This window comes from Venturia canescens, chromosome 2, assembly GCF_019457755.1.
Source record: "Venturia canescens isolate UGA chromosome 2, ASM1945775v1, whole genome shotgun sequence".
In the NCBI taxonomy this organism is placed as follows: Eukaryota; Metazoa; Arthropoda; class Insecta; order Hymenoptera; family Ichneumonidae; genus Venturia; species Venturia canescens.
This window is the reverse complement of record NC_057422.1, coordinates 3,617,570-3,636,936: the sequence shown is the minus strand read 5'-3', so window position 1 is coordinate 3,636,936 and position 19,367 is coordinate 3,617,570. Positions and strand designations below refer to the sequence as shown.

General features: G+C 47.9%; 1 protein-coding gene across 1 annotated transcript in view; it reads right to left on the bottom strand.

Moving 5' to 3' along the window:
• Positions 1 to 19,367, bottom strand: part of uif (sushi, von Willebrand factor type A, EGF and pentraxin domain-containing protein uif) — a 40,664-nt gene that overhangs the window by 1,219 nt on the left and 20,078 nt on the right. Inside the window, exons 4-27 of the mRNA XM_043413499.1 lie at positions 18,315 to 18,396; positions 17,973 to 18,139; positions 16,642 to 16,785; positions 15,920 to 16,503; positions 14,970 to 15,513; positions 12,991 to 13,536; positions 12,272 to 12,448; positions 11,958 to 12,160; positions 11,255 to 11,878; positions 11,046 to 11,169; positions 9,650 to 10,972; positions 7,467 to 9,232; positions 6,497 to 7,380; positions 6,000 to 6,379; positions 5,743 to 5,908; positions 5,422 to 5,673; positions 4,796 to 5,337; positions 4,489 to 4,701; positions 4,249 to 4,404; positions 4,035 to 4,158; positions 3,809 to 3,871; positions 2,804 to 2,994; positions 1,973 to 2,610; positions 426 to 978 (exon numbers count right to left, since the gene is read on the bottom strand). Of these exons, the coding sequence (XP_043269434.1) occupies positions 426 to 978; positions 1,973 to 2,610; positions 2,804 to 2,994; positions 3,809 to 3,871; positions 4,035 to 4,158; positions 4,249 to 4,404; positions 4,489 to 4,701; positions 4,796 to 5,337; positions 5,422 to 5,673; positions 5,743 to 5,908; positions 6,000 to 6,379; positions 6,497 to 7,380; positions 7,467 to 9,232; positions 9,650 to 10,972; positions 11,046 to 11,169; positions 11,255 to 11,878; positions 11,958 to 12,160; positions 12,272 to 12,448; positions 12,991 to 13,536; positions 14,970 to 15,513; positions 15,920 to 16,503; positions 16,642 to 16,785; positions 17,973 to 18,139; positions 18,315 to 18,396 (10,446 nt within the window). The remainder of the gene's footprint in view (positions 1 to 425; positions 979 to 1,972; positions 2,611 to 2,803; positions 2,995 to 3,808; positions 3,872 to 4,034; positions 4,159 to 4,248; positions 4,405 to 4,488; positions 4,702 to 4,795; positions 5,338 to 5,421; positions 5,674 to 5,742; positions 5,909 to 5,999; positions 6,380 to 6,496; positions 7,381 to 7,466; positions 9,233 to 9,649; positions 10,973 to 11,045; positions 11,170 to 11,254; positions 11,879 to 11,957; positions 12,161 to 12,271; positions 12,449 to 12,990; positions 13,537 to 14,969; positions 15,514 to 15,919; positions 16,504 to 16,641; positions 16,786 to 17,972; positions 18,140 to 18,314; positions 18,397 to 19,367) is intronic.

Sequence of the window (19,367 nt, the reverse complement as noted above, 5' to 3'; positions counted from 1 at the left end):
TTTGTCATTTCAGTTCGATTTTGTCAACTTCCGGTACAAATGACACGGAGTTGAATGCGGCTTTAGTTCTTAAATATTTCTTTTTAACCATCGGCTAAGTACCCTTTTCTTTTTTTTTTAATCGACGCAACGTGATCAACTCTATTAAATACTTGAAATTCATGGGAAGTTTGACACGTCGATATTTTTTACATACATCCTTAAGCTTTTCTATGAAATATCGTAACGCGAAAGTACGACGCTTCTCAACCTTTTCGGGACGAAATTTTCACGTTCGATGTACAATTTAATATTTTCCTCGAAATTTGTGCATAATTAACGAATTTTTTGCTTTACGTGCTCGACCGTCAATCATTTCGGCCAGACCCGTCCTAAAAAGGTTGAAATTTTGTGATCCACAAAAAGGGAGGAAATAAAAGCCGCACCTTTCATGTACGTCTCGTTGTAGAAGTTCGGCATTTCCCAGCCGTCTTCCTCGTCGTCGTAATAATGAGCGTAAGTACTGTGATGAGAAGGTGCGATTGACTCGGCGTAGGGGGTCGGTGCTCCGTAGTAGAAGTTCACTTGCGAGCCGTTTTGGTCGGCAGCAGGTGAAAGCATTTTTTTAGGTTCTCTTTTCCGAGACGACCTCACGCAAATCATCCAAACGAGGAGTACGACGATGATTATGAGAATAACGCCACCGGCTATGCCGCCCGTGATGTAGAAAAATTCGGATTTTTCGGCGCAATGTTTGCCGGTGAAACTACCGCTGCAGCGACAGGATGGCTGGCCCCTCGAGTCCTTCAAACACACCCCTTCGTTGTCGCAGTACCCGGAACATACGTCAACGCATTCGGTCCCGGTGCCGTTGTAGCCAGGCTTGCACTCGCATTTGAAATCGCTCGTTTCCGGTATCAACAAACAGTAGGCGTTTGCGTCGCAATGCATTTCTTCGCCACTCATGTCGCAGGGGTTCGTGCACTCGGCTTTGCTCGTCTGCAATCGAAATTTATCAAAATTTTTAGTTATTCCACTCCTGCTTATTTCGCAGCATCAAATTGAACCGGAACTGCTCGGTTTTTCGGTTTTTCACACTTGCGTCTCGTTTTCATCGACTCTACGACAACTTTTTGGCTACATCTTGAAACTCCCCGTCCCCTCTTTTGCTGGACCAATGGAAAAGTGAGTTTTTTAATAATTCTCTCCAAAGGACTTGATACATTTCCTTTTTCACAGAAATTTCTCCCCAAGATCACGCGAATCTACAATGGAAATGGAAAATTCCAACTCCAGGAGTTGAAATTTGGAAATATCCTACAAATATACAGCGTGCATCCATTCCCAGAATCATTATAGGATCTATCGTCTATAGTTGTCGAGAAAACGATTAGCGAAAATCACATTTTTTAAGGGTTCTGCGCAGGCTCTCATGGCAGACACGCTTCCTGTGCGACGATTCAAATTTAATGAAATAGCATCCTCCCAACTTTAAAGAGCCAGACACGAGAATAAGAAAATATAATGTTTTCAGATATCAATGATGCCTCGAGAAATGCTTGTTACCGGTGAAAACGACTTGGGAATGGAAAAAGAAAAGCACCTATTCGAGGTTATTTAAAATATAGATAGGCACACGCATATAAATTTTAATGTCCAAGTATTTTAAACGCTGGCGTTGTATTAAAAATTTACGAATCTCACCAAATAAGTTGCACATAATTTTAATAATTGGGAGAATAAATTTTAATAGTTTCTGTGATAACGAAAGGAGCAAAAAGTTCAGTTGCTTTTTTGAATCGCAAGTAACGCATGATCTTTCTTAAAATATCACAGAGTGTGCGTGCAAGATTCAGGGAATGAAACTCGAGCAGTTTTAGGCGAATCTGAGGCCCCGAGTGATCTTGGGAAGTGACTTTGCGTCTTGAGTTTACAAAATGTGAGATAGCCAGCGTATTATAGGAAGCTGGAGAAGGAATAAAGAATGGCTTACCGCAGCTGGTCCCTTCGTGCTCGTATTGGGTGGGCAAGGAATGCAGAAAGTTTGTTGAGGTTCCGACTGATAAGTGCCTTTTTTACATTGTACACACTCGTTGAGAGTGCCATTGAGATGTGTGCCAGGTTCGCAGACCGGAAGAGAGCATTCTTCGACGGCAGCTGATCCCATGTTCGGCGTGGTTCGTCCCAAGGGACAAGCCTGACAAGCGGCTTGGACGCCCTGGGTTCTGTAAGTTCCCCTCGGGCACGGTTCGCACTTTCCTTCGACGGCTAATTGTTGTCCCGAGCCACACTCGTCTCGGCACTCCTCGTGCGAGACGGCCTCAGCTGTCCTCGTGGTTTTTCCAAGTCCGCACAGTTTGCAGGCGAAGCTTCCCTCGTTCGGCTGGTAGAAACCGTGTCCGCAACTGCGACAGAGGCCTGCCGCGTCGTCGTAATACTTTCCAGCTGGACAGCGCTCCTTGCAGTCCGCGGCACTGCGTGCTCCTGGCCCGACGGTCACGCTGGATCGGCCGGCGATCACTGGGCAGCTGCTGCACTTGAGTTGGCCACTCTCGCTTTGGTACGTTCCAACTGGACAGGATTCGCATTTCTTCGTAGTTTCGTCGTAGTAGCTGCCAACGGCGCAGGGCACTGGAAACAAAATAGGAGCATTTTGGATTCGGTTTTGCCAGAAAGTAAACGCGCTAAGAAATGATGTTACGAAATTTCCGTTTCTGGCTTCGCGATTTCGGTTCTCGAGCTCCGAGTTCAAATTCGTAGTAATCGAGCTCAAAAGTCAGCAAAAAATACTTAATTTAAAATGAGAAAGCGTTTCAAGAATTACCGCAATCGGGCGCCATCACGACTTGTCCAACGGGGCAAGCGTAATCGGATTCCAGCGTGAGCGACGCCGGATCGGGCACCGTGTTGGGTAGAATGTCATGAACGTCGAATTGGTCTTCCTCGAGAATTAATTTTTCCAAGAGCGATTGAACGGTCGCACGATCGTTGGAATTCGTGTTCTGAATTGGATCGCTGTGAAAAATAATAAAATTGTTGAAGCTGGTTATTGCAATGGAACAAAGTTTATCCAGTCGATTGTGCGGACACCGGGTTATGCGCGTAATATGTACAGCCGTTATTCTTGCGTTTCGTGTTCTATTTATAAATAAATATGTATTTGTTGTTTTGATTAGGCACCATGGTCCGCTCGACCTGCTGCAATTTATAGCACTCGTTCGTAAAGTATGTGGAAAAAATGTAATTTCCTCTGACAGAAAAGATGAAATGAAAATCGATGTCGTCCTATCCTTGTTCCTAACGACGAGTGTACGGGTGTTAGAAAAATGTTAAATCGAGTTACGCCGATGATATTGCCACACCTGTCGATATCGAAAGTTAGTCAAAAACGTGCATTTCATCCTTTCATGTTTAGCTGTTACAGTGTGTGGTTTCCGAACTGCCATGGGATTATTGTTGTTTTGGTTTGCTGTTGTTGATGAACAAATGATTAATGACACCAAATACAAGATACAGTCGAATCCCCTTATAAGCTCTGCTTTCCACGCGCACCGAGAGAGCACTGCCTTGCGCACAGCGAATAGGTAAAAATTCGATGGCGCAGTACACTGGAGGGCACCTCCTTAACACGGAACGACGGCGCCCTGCGGTGGGGGGCCGTTAAGTTTCCCCTGCAGCCCCTAAACAGGCTCGTAAGGGGATTCGAGTGCAATGACGTTGTGACGAATGCAGTGAGAAACCTATCGACTAATCGATCCGATAAACATCTCGTGTTTTTGCGTGTCGATGTTTATTTGTTCGTTCACTTTGCGAGAGCGGGAAATCTTACTTTATGGCCGGGAAGGAAATCTCCACTTCGTAGGTATCGCTGCCTTGGCGCCCCTGTCTCGTTCTATCATGTGAAACAAGCAAGATATTCTCAGTTTTCTCACACTAAAAATGGTTCCCTATTTCTATAATGTAGACGAAGTAATTCTGTACGAAAAGGTGGCTTTCCGGATTTCGATTTGATTGGTAATAAATTATTAGTTGATAATCGTCGTCGCTGTACTTACGGTTCTGCTGGTACTCCTGCAGAAATGATGTAAGTTCCACCGTCCTCGTCGTTGGTTTCGCGAGTTGCGCGAGCACGATGATCGCACTGTACGTCAATTTTCAAGTCCTTGCACTCCCGCGTACCTGAAAAGTAAAATCATATTGTTGTTCAGCGTTATCGTTAGTTCGATGGTAGATAAAATTAGTTGAATAACTGGAAGAATGTGAGGGTACCTTCGTACGAGTACGAGCAGAAGTTCCAGTCCCTGTTCAGCGAGTTGACAGCGTTGCGAACTTTCTGCTTCAGGACCCCTTGTCCAGCCTCGTTGCAGAGAACAGAAGTTGGGAAGTTCATTTTAATCCTGAAGACTCGCTGCGCCGGGGTGGAACCTTAAAAAGTGGTGGAAAGCGATGCATTGAGGAGAGCGAGGTGCTAATTTATCCACGAAAATGAACGATTGGTGAGCGGCTTACTCGTGCAGGCGGGATAGACGATCGGTAGACTGGGGTCCGTCGTCGGTCTCCAAAATCCTTCGGCTCCGCAGGTGTAGAACTTGGGAACTTCCTGGGAGAATCTTAGGCCGTTGTTGCAAGCGATTTCGCACACTTTGAACTGGCCACCTGAGCCCCAGTCTTTGCAAAGTTGGGAGCCGCCGATCGGGTCGGCGAGTTCGGGGCAGAAATCAGCTGAAACGACAAGGGAGATTGAGGCTTCGGTAAAGGCGAGAGGAGAGAAAGGCCTCGTTGGAAACTCGGGCTAAAGTTCAGTCGAAAAGCGTACCCAGAACGTAAACTTTGAAGTTGCAGCCTGCGGAGTTGCCGGCCTGATCGTAAGCCACGTAGCTGATGTCGTAGGTGCCCCACAAGAGCGTTTGGCCCGATCGGTGACCGCTCTTCTCCTGAATCTTCGTAACGCCAACGTTGTCGCTGAAGCGTGGCTCGTCCCAAGTGACGATGGACGATCCGTTGGTCGCTATGACCCACAAATCACCAGGGCAATGCTCCACTTTTGGTGGTATCTTGTCGGATTCCAACTGCAGGCATTTGCTACCACCGTAACCGGGTGGACAGACTCTTTGGCCGCAGTGGGAGGGCACCACTCTTTCGACTCCGCCGATGCTGTCGTCGTAGCCCGCCCAGGTGAGCACGAGGCCTTGGTAGAGCACGGGCTCGGTTCGACAATCGCGAACTTGTTTTTGTATTTCGTTGGTCACGTGGAGAGCGCGACCCCAAACTTGAACCTTGGTCAGATGTCCTTGGAAGCCGGTCTCGGTGTAGCCCTTGGCGTTCTCGCTTCGAGGCTTGCCGAGAACGCTCCAGCCGCTGGAAAAGAGGTCAAGTTTTGCTATTTCCGGTGCCTTCTCGTTTCCGTTGTCCCGTGAAGGGAACAGTGTTTTGGCAACTTACTAAGGCGGCAGAGTTCTTCCGCTTCCATAGGCCTCGGTCTTGCTGGCGATCAAGCCTTCGGTAATGAGGATCAGTTCACCGCCGTTGTCGCCGTTCCAGACGATCGCAACGTGATGCCATTGCCCGTCGTTGATCGTCGCGTATTCGCGGAACGGAAGATACACGTCCTGGATGTCGTGGAACAAAGAGACTTGAACTCCGTTGCTGTGAGCCTGGATCATTGGTCGACGGTTCGTTGGTACGTGGGGAGCACTGCAAGCGGGCTTGGATCAGCGATCGAGAAATTTAATTGACCGGAATTTTGCTGGTGAACTTGCATACCTGACGCTGTAAAGCGTGAAGAATATTCCGGCCTCGTCTTTCTGGGTGAATTGTACCCACATCGCAACGGTCAGACTCTTGTGACCTCCGGTGAAGAACGGAATGACCTGAGCCGCGCTACTGCGAGCTGGGTCGGTGAAGTACAAATCGTAGTCGACTTGGATGGCTGAAAAGTCGAAGGGATCGTTAGCGTCAAGTTTGAAGCGAGCGGTGAATTGGAGGAAAGGAAATAATTTTCATCGTTTTTTTTTTCTTACATTTCCTGCAATCGTCACCGGTCAAGTTGAAGGGACACAGGCAGAAGAATTTGCCTGTCAAGTCGATGCACGTGGCCGAGGGAGGACAAGAGTTCTCCTTGCAGTCGATGATATCTTCTTCGCAAGTTTTTCCGGTGTAGCCAGGTGGACAAATGCAGGCAAAGCCTGGTCCGTCGTCGACGCAGGTTGCGCCGTTTTTGCAAGCGCCAGCTTGGCAAGCGTCGTATTCGTATTGGCAGCCGATGCCGGTGAAGTCGTCTGGACACGTGCAATTGAGGCCTGAACCGAAATCTTGACAGCGACCGTTGTGCATGCACGGATTTCCGATGCACCTTTCGGGCGCCGTTTCGCACTGTTTCCCGTCGGTTCCTGACGGGCATCTGAATAATAAAAATTTCATTTTTAGCCCGATCAGTCGCACAAAGACTCGCGAAATCCTCGACGATGCTCGAACTTTATTAAAAAATTCTTCAATCTGAAATTTTTCATCAGCTTACACGCAAAAGAAGTCTTGGAAGAGATCAACGCAGGCGGCGTCGTTTTGGCAGGGTCGGTTCATGCACATGCCAACGTCGTGTTGGCAGTGCGCGCCGGTCCATCCTTCGGGACAGAGGCACTTGAAGCCGCCAACTTCGTCGCGGCAGGTAGCTCCGTTGAGGCAAGGATTGGAGGCGCAGTCATCGATGTTGACTTCGCAGGCCGCGCCGGTGTAACCTTCGCGGCAATGGCAAGAGAACTTGTTGTCAAGGTCGACGCACCGGTCAGTGCCGACGGGGCTGCAGGGGTCGCTGAGGCACTCGTCGATCTCGGCTTCGCACTGGAGTCCGACGAAGCCAGGGCGACATTTGCACGCGAAGCCTTCGAGCTGGTCGAGGCAAGTTGCGCCGTTCTGGCAGGGCTCGGAGGCGCAATCGTCGACGGTATGCTGGCACAGTTGTCCGGTGTAGCCCGGCTCACAGGTGCACGCGAAGCCGCCGGTCTGGTCCAAGCATTGGCCGTTGTTGCGACAAGGTTTCTCAGCGCACTCGTTTATGTTCGTTTCGCAAGCGGCCCCGGTCCATCCGGGATTGCAAATGCACGAATGATCGAAAAGGTTATCGACGCAGATGCCGTTGAGACAGGGATTGCCGGAGCACAAATCGATCTTTTCGTGGCAGCGTTTACCGGTGAAACCCGGTGGACAATCGCAGGTAAAATCAGCCACGAGGTCCGTGCAATTCGCCCCGAGGAGGCACGGTCTCTCGGCGCAGTCGTCGGTGTTTATTTCGCAGCTCTGACCTTCCCAACCGTCCGGACACTCGCACTTGTATCTGCCCTGTTGAAGGGCGACGCAGCTGGCACCGTTGTTGCAGGGGTTTCCACTGGCGGTGCAAGGGTTTATCTAAAAACGGAGACGAGGATTCAAGGGGATGAGTCGAGTTGGAACGAACCTCGAGGTTTGCTTGCGAGAGCTCGCTTGAAACTTACCGTGATGTCGCAGCCTACGCCGGTGTATCCCGATCGGCACAAGCAAGTGTAATTGTTGAAGCCCGGTTCGTCCTTGCACATGGCTCTCTCGGGGCAAGTGTCATTTGAGCAATCGGATTTTTCCTCCTGGCAGTTGATACCGGAGTAGCCGTTGGCGCACTGGCAGCGATATCCTTGTGGTAGGTCGATGCACGTTGCGCCGTTGTAACAAGGCTGGGAGGCGCACTCGTCGATGTCGATTTCGCAGCGTCTACCGGAGAAGCCGGCCGGACAGAAGCATTGAACTTCGTGGCCCATGGGGATGCACAGTCCGCCGTGTTGGCAAGCGCCGTCGGTGCACTCGACCGGTTTGCACTCTTCCCGGCCCACGCCCCCGGGCCCGTCGGTGTACATGTTCGTCGGGCACTCGACGCAAGTCGTCGCCCCGTGCTGGGGCTGATAGAAGTTTCTCGGGCACTGAGCGCACGGCGCGAGTCCCGTGTCCGAGTACATGCCGGGCGAGCACTTGGCTCGACACCGCTCGCGGCCCGGGGCTGCCGGCTGGTAAGTGAACGTGCCCGGCGGACACGTCTGGCAGTCCTTGTAGCCGCCGATCGGCGGTTCCCCGGTGTAGCTGTTGCTCGGACACTCGAGACAAGGCACCAAACCGGTCGGGGAGTAAGTCCCGTAGCCGCAGACCGGAATGCAGTCGTCGATGCTCTTCGAGCCCAATTCCCTGGTGTACGTGCCGAAGGGACAACGCAAACAGGCGCCCTGGCGGTCGCTGTTCTGGTAAAATCCTTTCGGACACGACGTGCACAGCTTCTGCTTCTCTCCGGCGAAAGTTCCTGCAGGGCAGTGCAAACACCGAGGCACGTCGTTCGTGTCCATGTTCAATACTTCACCGACGCTGCACGTGAAGCCCCGGGATATCGAGGACCGGAGTGCTCGCAAGGGCGGACACTGGTTACCGATCGCCGAGACGTTCAGCAGTGGCTCGATGACGGCGCTCGCGTGGGGCACCGAGAGATCGAATATGAGGTTCAACGTCGAGCCGCAGAGATCGTACAACTGCGGTTGACGCACCGCCGGCACAATCGCCAGGACAAAGTCCATCTTCAACACGTTCTCTTCCAGCAGGGCAGGAATCGACCTCACGAACGTCACGTTCATGTTGACGTTTACCGCCGAACAACGCTGCGTCAGAATGTTGTTCAAGTTCATGTAATACTGCGCCATCAAGTCTTGGTACTGCGGCAAACAGCTCCGGGACACCGCCCCGTTCGCTCTGTATGTCACCGACGCTATCACGTGGTAATCCGCTTGTTGGGTGTTCTCCGACACGCAGTCCGGAACCACCGACGTCGGGGACCAGTGCCTCACCGAGTCGCAGGTGAACGTCTTCGCTGGAGCTCCGTCCGTGAAACGGTAACCGTTTCTACACGTCGCTATACATTGCAAGCCTTTGTCACCCGGCACGCACTTCAACGCTCCGTTCGCCGGAGCCTTCAGCTCCCAATCGACGCATCGCGTCGCTTGCACCGATACTTGGAAGTGACAGGACGCGCGATTCCCGCTCGAATCTGTCGCGTAAACCGTCACGTTCTCGAAACCACCGATCGGGATTATCGCACGCTCCGGTACGAACGTCACTTTCACCGGACCTGATGCGTCTGTCGTGTTTATTCGACGACGAGTCTCGTTGAAATTCACCGAGTAACTCTCCTGCTGGTCCACCAACTCGATCACGTAGCTTTGAGGACAGCTCAGCTTGGGAGGAGTCACGTCTGCAACGAAAATTATTTGGTTAAACGAATTCACATTTGAAGGGAAATTGCCCCAATTTAAGTGACTGGAAAATCGCTCGTTTTCCGTTCCTCGATATACTCTCGATTTTCTCACTCGAACAAAAATGTTTTTTGCACACATTTTTTCACACGATGATGAAAAATGTTTTGAAAAGTACAGAATCGGAGTTCGACGACGCTAAAGTTTGCAACGTTCGAGTCCAACGAAATTAAGGAAAACAACATTTGTAATTGACCTGAAAAACTACGAATTGCAAATTACGCAGGCACGAGAACTGCAGAATCACTGTAATTATTGGAGAGTTTTTTAAAATCATTTCGTCAGACTCTTTGCAAACTTCCGACCTTCGGACCCTCGGGCGAATGTCTTAATATTTTCAAGCAAGTTGTACCGACCAGGAACGGTTATGTTGATTTCGCAAATAGCAACGTTTCCATCGTAATCAAACGCTACGTATTTAACGACAGTGTTTTCGAAGATGCGAATGGGTGTTTTGAAGCTCTGCGGTTTGACCTCGAGTCTGGCGATGCTGCCGCTGTTATCGACAGCGGTTGGTTCGGTGAAGTTGACGGGTAAGAGGCCGCCGTCCGGTCCCTTCTGTACCATGATGGGTTGCTGAGGGCAGTTCTGGAAAACCGGAGGTTCGTTGTCGACGCAAGGGGAGAATCCGTAGTCGTAGCCGAGCAGAGGCTCGACGACGGGTTCTTCGCATCCCATGAGTTCGAATTTCAAGCAAGCGTTGTCCATGTAGCTTACGATACCGAGAATAACGAAACGAGCTTGTACGTATTTGGGCAGAGTGATCATGGCCAATTCGCCGTAGTTTCCTGGGTCCCTCATCGTCAGATTGAAGTTCGGGAAGTAAACGACGTAGTTCGCGGACTCGGATTGTTTGTAGAAGAAGCGAATTTCTGTGGGGCGTCCAACGATGTCGTTGGTAACGACGCCCTTAACCAGAATCGCTTTGACTCGATACACTTGACCGAGGTCCACGCTTATGTAAGTAAAAGCTTCTTGTTTTCCGCACCAGCCGGTCACGGAGTTGAGCCTCACATTTTTGGCCTCGTAATTCGGTCTTTCGGAAGTGGCGTTGATCGCCGAGTCCGGTATCCTCCCCGAGGCCAAGCCCAGGGGTTTAACGACTTTGCACTCGGGTTCCCTGAGGCAGACGATCGGTCTTGGGTTTATGAGGATGTAGCCTGGCCTGCTGCACTCGAAATGAATCTCCGAGCCCTGCTCGTAGCTCCGGGCCACTTGGTAGCCATCGCTCGGTCTCCCGGGGTCTTCGCAGACCGGGCCTTCGCACCTCAAGTCACCAAAGTCCCAGACCCCGTTGGCCTGGCAGCGGACCACGTTGTCGTGGCGGTTCGTCTGACCAGCTAGCTTGAAAGTGTCCTGACAACCGAAGAAAAAGGAAGATTGATACTTCGTGTCCAGATACTGGCCGTACTCCGCTCCCGGCGTTGGCAGAGGCTTCCCACAGTCCGAGCGGGGACACGCGGGCGAGAATCCTGACAGCCAGTAATCCGGGAGGCCGGGCTTGGGGTCGTACACGCACTGGCGGAAGCCGGAAGTCGCGGTGTTTCTGAGCGAGCGCCCGTTGTTGCTGCATCTCAAAGTGACGTTTTGTTGAAACGGCACCAAAACACTCGTCTCGTCGGTTCGGATCACCGACAATCCCTCATTCTTGTCGTCCGGCAGTGAGACACATTTCGCATCTGAAGCAAAATTTACAAGTTTATTGGACTTTTGCGGAAACACGATATGGTTTCGCGTTCCCGAGATACTCACATTGGCACTCCGGCGTTGTTCCGTTCCAGGCTCCACTCGAGGTGCAAATTACGGCCGAAGATCCAGCGAGAACGTAGCCAAAGTTGCACTGGAATCTGACCAAGTCTCCGAAGTGGAATTGATCCTGCAAAACAGACCGGGAACGCTGTAAATTTCTCACAATCTCGGAAGCTCATCTCTGGGGACTTGAAGTGATGAATCAAACGTACTTTGGTCGCGAGAACTTTTCCATTTTCCGGTGGCCCCAACGGCGGGCACATGACGGGAACACAAGTTTTGTTCCTCTGATACAAATCACCGTCGCGCTCGCCAGTTTCCGATTTAGCGATGCCGAAGCCAGCGGTCCCGTTGCTCTTGTAAAGCTCGTATCCGGTGTTGCACATGCAGGAGTAGCTGCCTGGACTGTTGATGCATTTCTGATGGCAGCCGCCGTTCCTCATCGAGCACTCGTTTATGTCGTTGCACTCTAGACGCGTGCAGCCCATTATTTCGAGTTTGACGCACGGCGCCCCGACGTAATCTTGGATGCGGAATTTCACGTATCTCGCTTCGATCGGCACCGGTAAATTCAGCACGGAGAGGGTTGGCTCCATGATTCTAAACTCGACCGGTGTGCCGTCCGGGTTGGTGTAGTCCTTAAAAACGTCTGTCAGCTCGTCGGTGTATTGGAGCCGGACGGCGGATGTGTACGCGACGTTTCCATCCGATCTGGCAACGATTTGAGTCCGGAAGCCGCGAATTATCGCCGGTGCTTTCATGTCAATCATTACCCAATTCGAGCCGGGCTCGACGTTGTTGCCGCACCAGCCGTCACCGTTGTTCAATCGGACGCCCTGCGAAGGTTGCGACAAGTCGAGGTCACTGATTCATTCGATGACGAATCGAAAGAAATATTTTCATCTCGAAACTCACCGTCTTCGTGTAACCATTTTCAGAGCTGGAGACGGTTATCGCCTCGTCAGGAATTCCGCCGTTTATCAGGCCCAAGTCACCGATCGGCCGGCACTCCAAAGTCGGCGCGAAACCGGATTTGCATTTGCAGGTGAATGCACCAGGAGTGTTTATGCATTCGGTCGATGCGAGGTCGCATTGGCTCGACGAACATTCGTTTATGTCTGGAATAATCAATGCACGAAGATCGCAACAGTCGCTCGCAAAATACACCGGGAAACTGCTGCTTTTGCTCGAACTACGAAATCTTGTTCATTCAATCTTCCGTGACTCACCTTCGCAGGATGGAACATTCTCGAATCTTTGGTCAGTACCGCACTGTATGATGTTCGATCCGGTCAATTTGTAGCCACGATTACACTGGACACGGGCCTCGTCACCGAAGTAATATTCCCTTCGCGAGTCCACCACGAAACCGTTCTTAACGATCGGCAGGATCGGACACTCAGCTCCTGCAATATCGTCATATTTGTATGTCTCGAAAAAACGTAACAACGCCGTGTCAAAATAACGTTCGATTACGCGTTTTTACGCTTTATCGGACCCCATTTTGTCCACTGAGAAAAAAAAGTTGTTGGAACAACGAAATGTGGGATTACGGGGTGCCCGCATGAAACATGTAATCATCACAAGGTTGCACGAGATTAAATCAATAAAATAGTTTTAAATCAAACTGCAAATTCATTCTCTCCGAATTGAATCGACAATTTTTTTTCTCAGTGTTCGAGGGCCATTACAAATATCTGTGAAAGGCGTTTCCGCAGGAATCGAAAACGACGTAACAAGAATTCATAATTATTTCCTCGTCGTTTACAAAGTGTTGGTGTAGAAAAGATGACAACAACGATTTTGTGTTCACTACCCGAAAAAACACGCTGAACTTCCTGAAGGAATGGTTCACTTACTATTTTTAAAATCTCTTTGTGCCATTGTTTTTTAGATCGAAAAATGTTTTTCGCAAACACTGACATGGAGTCTTGAGATTCCGACTTACGAGAACACGTTGGTACGTTGTCGGACCAAGTGCCGTTGCTCATGCACAAAATGACCGGGTGTCCACTCCTGACGTAGCCAGGTTCGCACTCGAATCTGACAATGGTACCGTAGCTTCGTCCGCCGCCGTTAAGAATGGTGATATTTGCATTGGGCGCTTCGGGGAGCGGAGCGCACTGCGAGGCGAGACACGATGGTTTTTTCTCCCAACGTCCGTCCGCGAGACAAGAAATTTTTTCCGTTGGTCTTCCGGTCGGGAAGGCGAAACCTGCGTAACACTGATACGTTGCCAGGCCCCGGTACGTCACGTTGGACGAACCGATCGAAAAACCGTTGTCTATCTGGGGAACAGGCCCGCAGTAGACTTCCTGACACTTCGGAATGTACGTTATCGACCAATTACCACCGGGCAAACATTCCGTCGTTATTCTCGATTTTCCGGTCGCAAATTCTTGCCCGAGGGGACACGAAAATGTCACGACTGTGCCGAACGCTGTGTCTCTGCTCGATGCCAAAGCTCCTTCGCCGGGCTGGAGGGGCGGACAATCTTCAAAAACAAACGGGAAAAGTGAACGTTAGGAAAAGTTTAAAGTAGTTCGGCCGTTCTATTACTCGTCAAGTTCACAACTACTTTATGTTGATTTAATTCAAGTCTAAATTATTTATAAAATCAATAAACACTTGCATTGAGAATATTTTTATCACGAGAATGTAATAAAATGCTTTAAGATTATCATAAATGATAAAATTTATACTTCAACTTGACTAGTTAAGGTAACTCCTGTACTGCATGCTAGTCAAATGAGTGCTAAATTTTCAAAACGCTTTTAGACCAAGTTTAACGTACCGGTTAAATGTATTGTTAGTGGATTTGTATTGCAGCATATCTTATTAAGATGTAAAAATATAAAAAACGCTAGTTTTGCAAAACCATCAACTGATAAATGCTAATTTTCACTGGTATTTTTCAAAGAATTATCTGCGTTATTTCATCGATTTCTATTGCAACAAGTCTCATTTTGTTCGTCAACCGGTCCTCTATGAATCCACCATGTAGTTGTTTTTTAACTTGATCGTTTCACTGTTGCAGCAAATTGTTCATTAAGTGAAAAAACTTTTTCATTCATAATTTCTTTCAGGAATGAGTTTAAAGGAAAATCTACGTGGTGAATTCGTAGAGGATCAGTTGAGAAACAAAATGAGACTTGGTGCAATAAAATCGGTTTAAAAATACAGATGATTCTTTGAAAAATACCTGTGAAAATGTGCCATCATGGAAATTTGCATCTATCAGTTGATAGTTTTGCAAAACTATCTTAATCGGTACGTTGAGTTAATGATTGAGTCGGTGCCGATAACACTTTAAATACACATAACCTAGGCAACATTTTTATTGTGCGAAAGAAGGTTTATATCGGTGTAATGGTGCCGAGAAAAAGGAATGGTCAATTCGTTAAAAAAAGCGAAGTTACTGGGCGAAGGAAAGCACGTGAGTCAGTCTCAAAAATAAATTTGATAAAATTCCTGCGATTTCCGAATTTGCTCCAAGTTCGATCAGCTGTTACCAGCACTCCAACGTAGTGACCGACATCCGCTTTCGACGCGTCAAAAACTAAAGTTTTTTCATGTTCTCTTTCATAAAAGCCCCATAAAGTAATGTTTTTTTTTAAAGGAACGAAATCTGTGATGAATTTTCTTCACGATTTAAACTTTTCCGAAGCTCGAACACCGTACAATTTTTTCACAATTAATATTATTGTGAGTTCTCCCACAAGGCACCGTGTTTAAAACTCAAAATTGTAAATTAAATCATTGAAAATCTTGCCCCGTAAGAGGCCCCGGAACTTTGCTCATCGTTGTCAGGGGACCTTAAACTATCATTTACCACAAAAAAAGTGGACCTTCACCGTACTTTATCGAACGGCCGAACTCCGTCTCCTATTTTGGTGCCATTTTTAGAATTCAGTTTTGATAAATTACCCGCTGAGAAAGCCGCTTGCCATCCGGTGCTGCTTCGCAGAGCATCGGAAACGAATCTGACGAGCATTTCACCGCTTTCAGCGGTCAAAGTTATCTTCGGTCTGACGTTCGAGGTGAATCCGTTGCCGGAGTGTAATCTCAGACCGTTGGTATTCGAGCCATCGTAAACTTGCACGTAATCGGTATTGTGAACGTTGAAATTAACAAATTTGAGAGAAAGAGCAGTTCCTTGAGGATTCTTCACTCGGTAAAGACACTCCTGGTTGTTCGGGTACTCGTTAAGGTCGTACGAAGGCGATTGCACCGTTCCGTTTCTCGCGATAATCGTTGCCTTGCATCCCTGAGTGTAACGGATACTGAAACCTCGTCTCGAGTCGCCCAGGCTCGTTTTGAAGTAGAGATACAAATTGCTGCCCGTTGACATTATCACTGTCGGGTTGTCCTCAGTTTTACCGGTCAATCTTGCCACGGGACGACTCATTGGAGAGTCACCGTCTCTTATCAAAATGTAGTCGCGATTCATCTCGAGATCCAAATATTCGATCTTGAAGGAAATTAAAAAAAAAACGTTTCATGAGATTTAAATGACACAATGAAACCGAGACATTTGGATAGCCACTGAACGAAGCACGACGTTGCCCACGTCGAAAAAGAAATTGCTGCAACTTTTGCCACATGGAAAATTAAAACTCCAAAGCAATTTTTTTAAGATTGAAAATTCAACAAATACCTGAACGTGTTTTTTTCACCATTTTCGTGGAAAACAAAATATCCAAGTTTTTGTAAAACATTAATTTAGTTCGAATTCCAAAGCAACGTTTGAGCCGATGAGTTTATGCAAAGAATTCAGTGTTTTTCTTGAATCTTGTGGATTGATCGATGCTCAGAAAAACCGGAGCGAATGGGTTCCCTTCTTTTGTAAATCCCCGGAGGAAAGTTTTGGTCCTTACCTCAAGAGACATGATCCTTCCCGGCTGAGCCTGGAGTATGTAAAGGCATTCGAGGCCTCCGGGATAATTTTGTGGGTACCCAGGTGACGTGAGTACCTGACCCTGGGGAGTGGCTCGGAGTATGCCGCCGCAGGTTTGCGGTTCGGTTTTCCACGAGGCCCGAAAGCCTTTTCTCTCGACGGAGGAGTCCGTGCTGAACTTAATGATCATAAAATTGGAAGCCGAGACGAACAATTTGTTGCTCAATTCTTGTTTGCCCGAAAGAGTAGCGAGGTTCACTGATTTTTCTTCGGTTCGTCCACCGACCAAAATTTGCACGATGTCGAAGCTCTTCTCGGTCTCGAATTCCTGAAACTGCAGTAGGATATTGTGTCCTTGGGGTCCTTCGAGGGTCCACTTGCAGTTGCTCAAGGGCGCGTATTTGTGCGGGTAATTTGGGCTCTCGACCACGTCTCCGCTGCTCGCCATATAAAATTGACAGTTCCCGGGGCAGTCCAACTCGTCCGAGAAGTCACCGCAGTCGTCTTGTTTGTCGCATTTGAATGCCGAATTAATGCACTTTCCGTTCGAACAATGGAACGATCCTGCGAATATTAAGAAACCAGAAAAAATGAGCACTTTTCAAAACTCTGGCGAAATTACGAAAAACATGTAATTGCACCCAACGATATTCCCCCTGCGGAAAACCTCGTGCAGAATGCTTCGTATATGAAAGAATTTACCGGCGGGACACGCGTTGGCACGACACATGAAAGGAAGCAGAGACTCGCAGGTCGTCAGTTCCCATGATTGTTGTTGGTCGTCCGAAACTGCGACGTCGACGCACTCCCCGGATTTCGGACTGGGTTGTCTCGAAGCCCAAAAACCTTGGCGATCGAAAAAAAAGCAATTTTTATTCTCAAGTACAAACAAAATGTAGATTTTTCGATAAAAATCTGCCTCTTCCATCACATTTTTTCCTGTTTTCTTCTCATCTAATTAAGCGCAAGAGTCTGCGCCAAGACGCGTGCAAAACTCGAGCAGAGTTATGCAAATGTGTATCTCGGCTCGCATGAGTTATGTACGCGAATTTGAAATTCACGATTACTGCACCGAGTCGCGTAAATTGCAGTTGCCGAGCGTCTGGCCGGCTTTGCTAGGCGCGCATTGTTGTGGGAAAAGTGTGTCTTCGTGCCGGCGGCTCGTATATTTACCCAGCGAATCTATATCTGTATGTACGAATGTGGATATAGCGCGTGGTTGCGAGTTCCGCGTTTCTGCGACCTCGATACGATCCCGCGGAGATCATCGAGTGCCGTGCTTCCGAGGGAACATTTTTCCATTAATCGCCAGCGGATAAAATCGCTCGTGATAAAGGTTCGGTTACCCAAAGATTTTCCAAATTGCTTTTTCCCTGTCGAATTCAATCTTACTCGCGACTTCCGGTGCTTAAGATACTCGTTGGCACGTTACGAGAGGAATTTAAATCGAATGAATTTCCTGTCGAGCTGTGAACTTTGGATCGATTAATTTTACGTAATTGATTGAATTTCCTTTTTTTTCTTAATCGTTTTATGCGAAAGACAACAGCTGGGAGCTCTTGCCAGGGACTGTACACCTCGGAAGCATAATTTAAGGTATTTCGATGCTTATAAAATCACGAAACCATGAACGCCTCCGATAAAATGGACTCGCGGGTACTATAATGGACGCTCGCGTAACGGGGTGTGGCTGAGGTTATTTATTTTCGCGATTTCACGACGAACACACATACGCGCTCCGTGAAAAATTAATAACACATTTTATCAGCGCTGTAGAGGCGAACGGAGCTCGAGGAAATGAGAAATTTATTGGAGAAATAAATCCAGACGATTTTCGAAAAGGATAACTTTTTTTAAAAAATCATTTGAAGTGAATTTTTCAATTGGATTTTCACGAGAAAAATATTTCTACGGAGACAGAATTGTTCGCCTTTTTAGTTTCACTCTCCAGTGAGCTAAATAAAAATTCCTGCTCCTTGTCTGCGTAGCGTTGACACCGCGCTTCGACGAATTGAGAAAAATCGATGACTTACCGGCGTATTGAGAGACCAACATGCCCGCTGCCGATTCCAAAGTGTTCGTTCGTAAATCGTCGAGGGAGGCGAGACCGAGCCAGTATCGATCGAGATGCCTTCCAACCATGCTTACGGACATGTTGTTCTCGCTGTAGGACTCGACGACCATAAGCTCGCTTCCGTATCTACGAAATTACCAATAAGTAATGAGAAATAATTGCTCTCTTTAGTGGAAAGGACATTTAGTTGGCCGAACAGATATTTTGTTGGAGGTAATCGAAAAAATTATTTCGTTCGCGCAAAAAAATGTTTCTCGTTTCGAAACGATTAAGTGTTTTCGTGTGTGAAACGAAGTCTTACCTCCTGCATAATTCTGCTGCCTTTTCCCACGAATGCCTAATATTGAAGAATTTGTAACAGTGTATGCCTTTCAGCTCCCAACCTGTTGAAAAATAAAAAAATGAAAAGCGTGTTTATTTTTTGCAGACGTTTTTGATGGGCAAGTTTCTAGAATTTTTATTTCAATAACTCCTTCGTGAATTTCGTATCGCTCAAATTATAGTTCTTTCATTTCTTTTTTATTATTCCTACGAAGATTATAATTTTTCATTACATAAAAACCGCGCTTTTGTGCAACACGGTTTTTTATTCCCGTTAGTGTGATTTCAGTTTTTTCATAATCCGAATTGACCTGAGTTTTTGAAAATTGACTTGCGAAATGTGGAGATTTTAAAAAAACTTTCTCATCTTCTGGATAAATTCCTTTTACTAGTTCCTTAAACTAATTTATTATCCCAGTCGAGCAATGAATCGAAATTTTTCGAATAAAAAGGAGGGCAAAAACTTGAGGCTCGACATTCCAAATGTTCGATTGTTCAATTGCGTTGTTTCCAACGAAGACGAATGAGACTAAAATAATTAAGACACAAAATAAAATACGCTTTTGGGAGTGAACTATTGAGATTTCGAAAAAAAAGGGGAACGAGCGTGTTCACCGAATGGCGTCGATGCGAAATGCGGCTAACCGGTGGTGACCTATACGGACGAACGAGAGACGAACGACTCGACCTCGATCGTTTTTAGTGCGAGGTCTCATGTACATACGCGCGATCCTTTCGCACACGGCAAATTGCACTGCGATTAAGTCTACCGACGTGAAGAAGCGCCGCTTTATAGGAGCTCCGGTGATGCAGGAAGGCGGATATGGGATGCGTGAGAAAGAGATAAACGCACGTGGATCGTCGCTCTATAAACATCGGTGAAACGTTAACTTGCCGATGACCGCCAGTTTCTCGGAGCCTCAGATTTCGAATTCACTCGAGCGACCAGTCCCTCCTCGCTCTGGCTGTATTCGCCTCACAAATGAAAAGAAAACGATGGAGAAAGAATCGAGGAACGAATCGATATTTCATT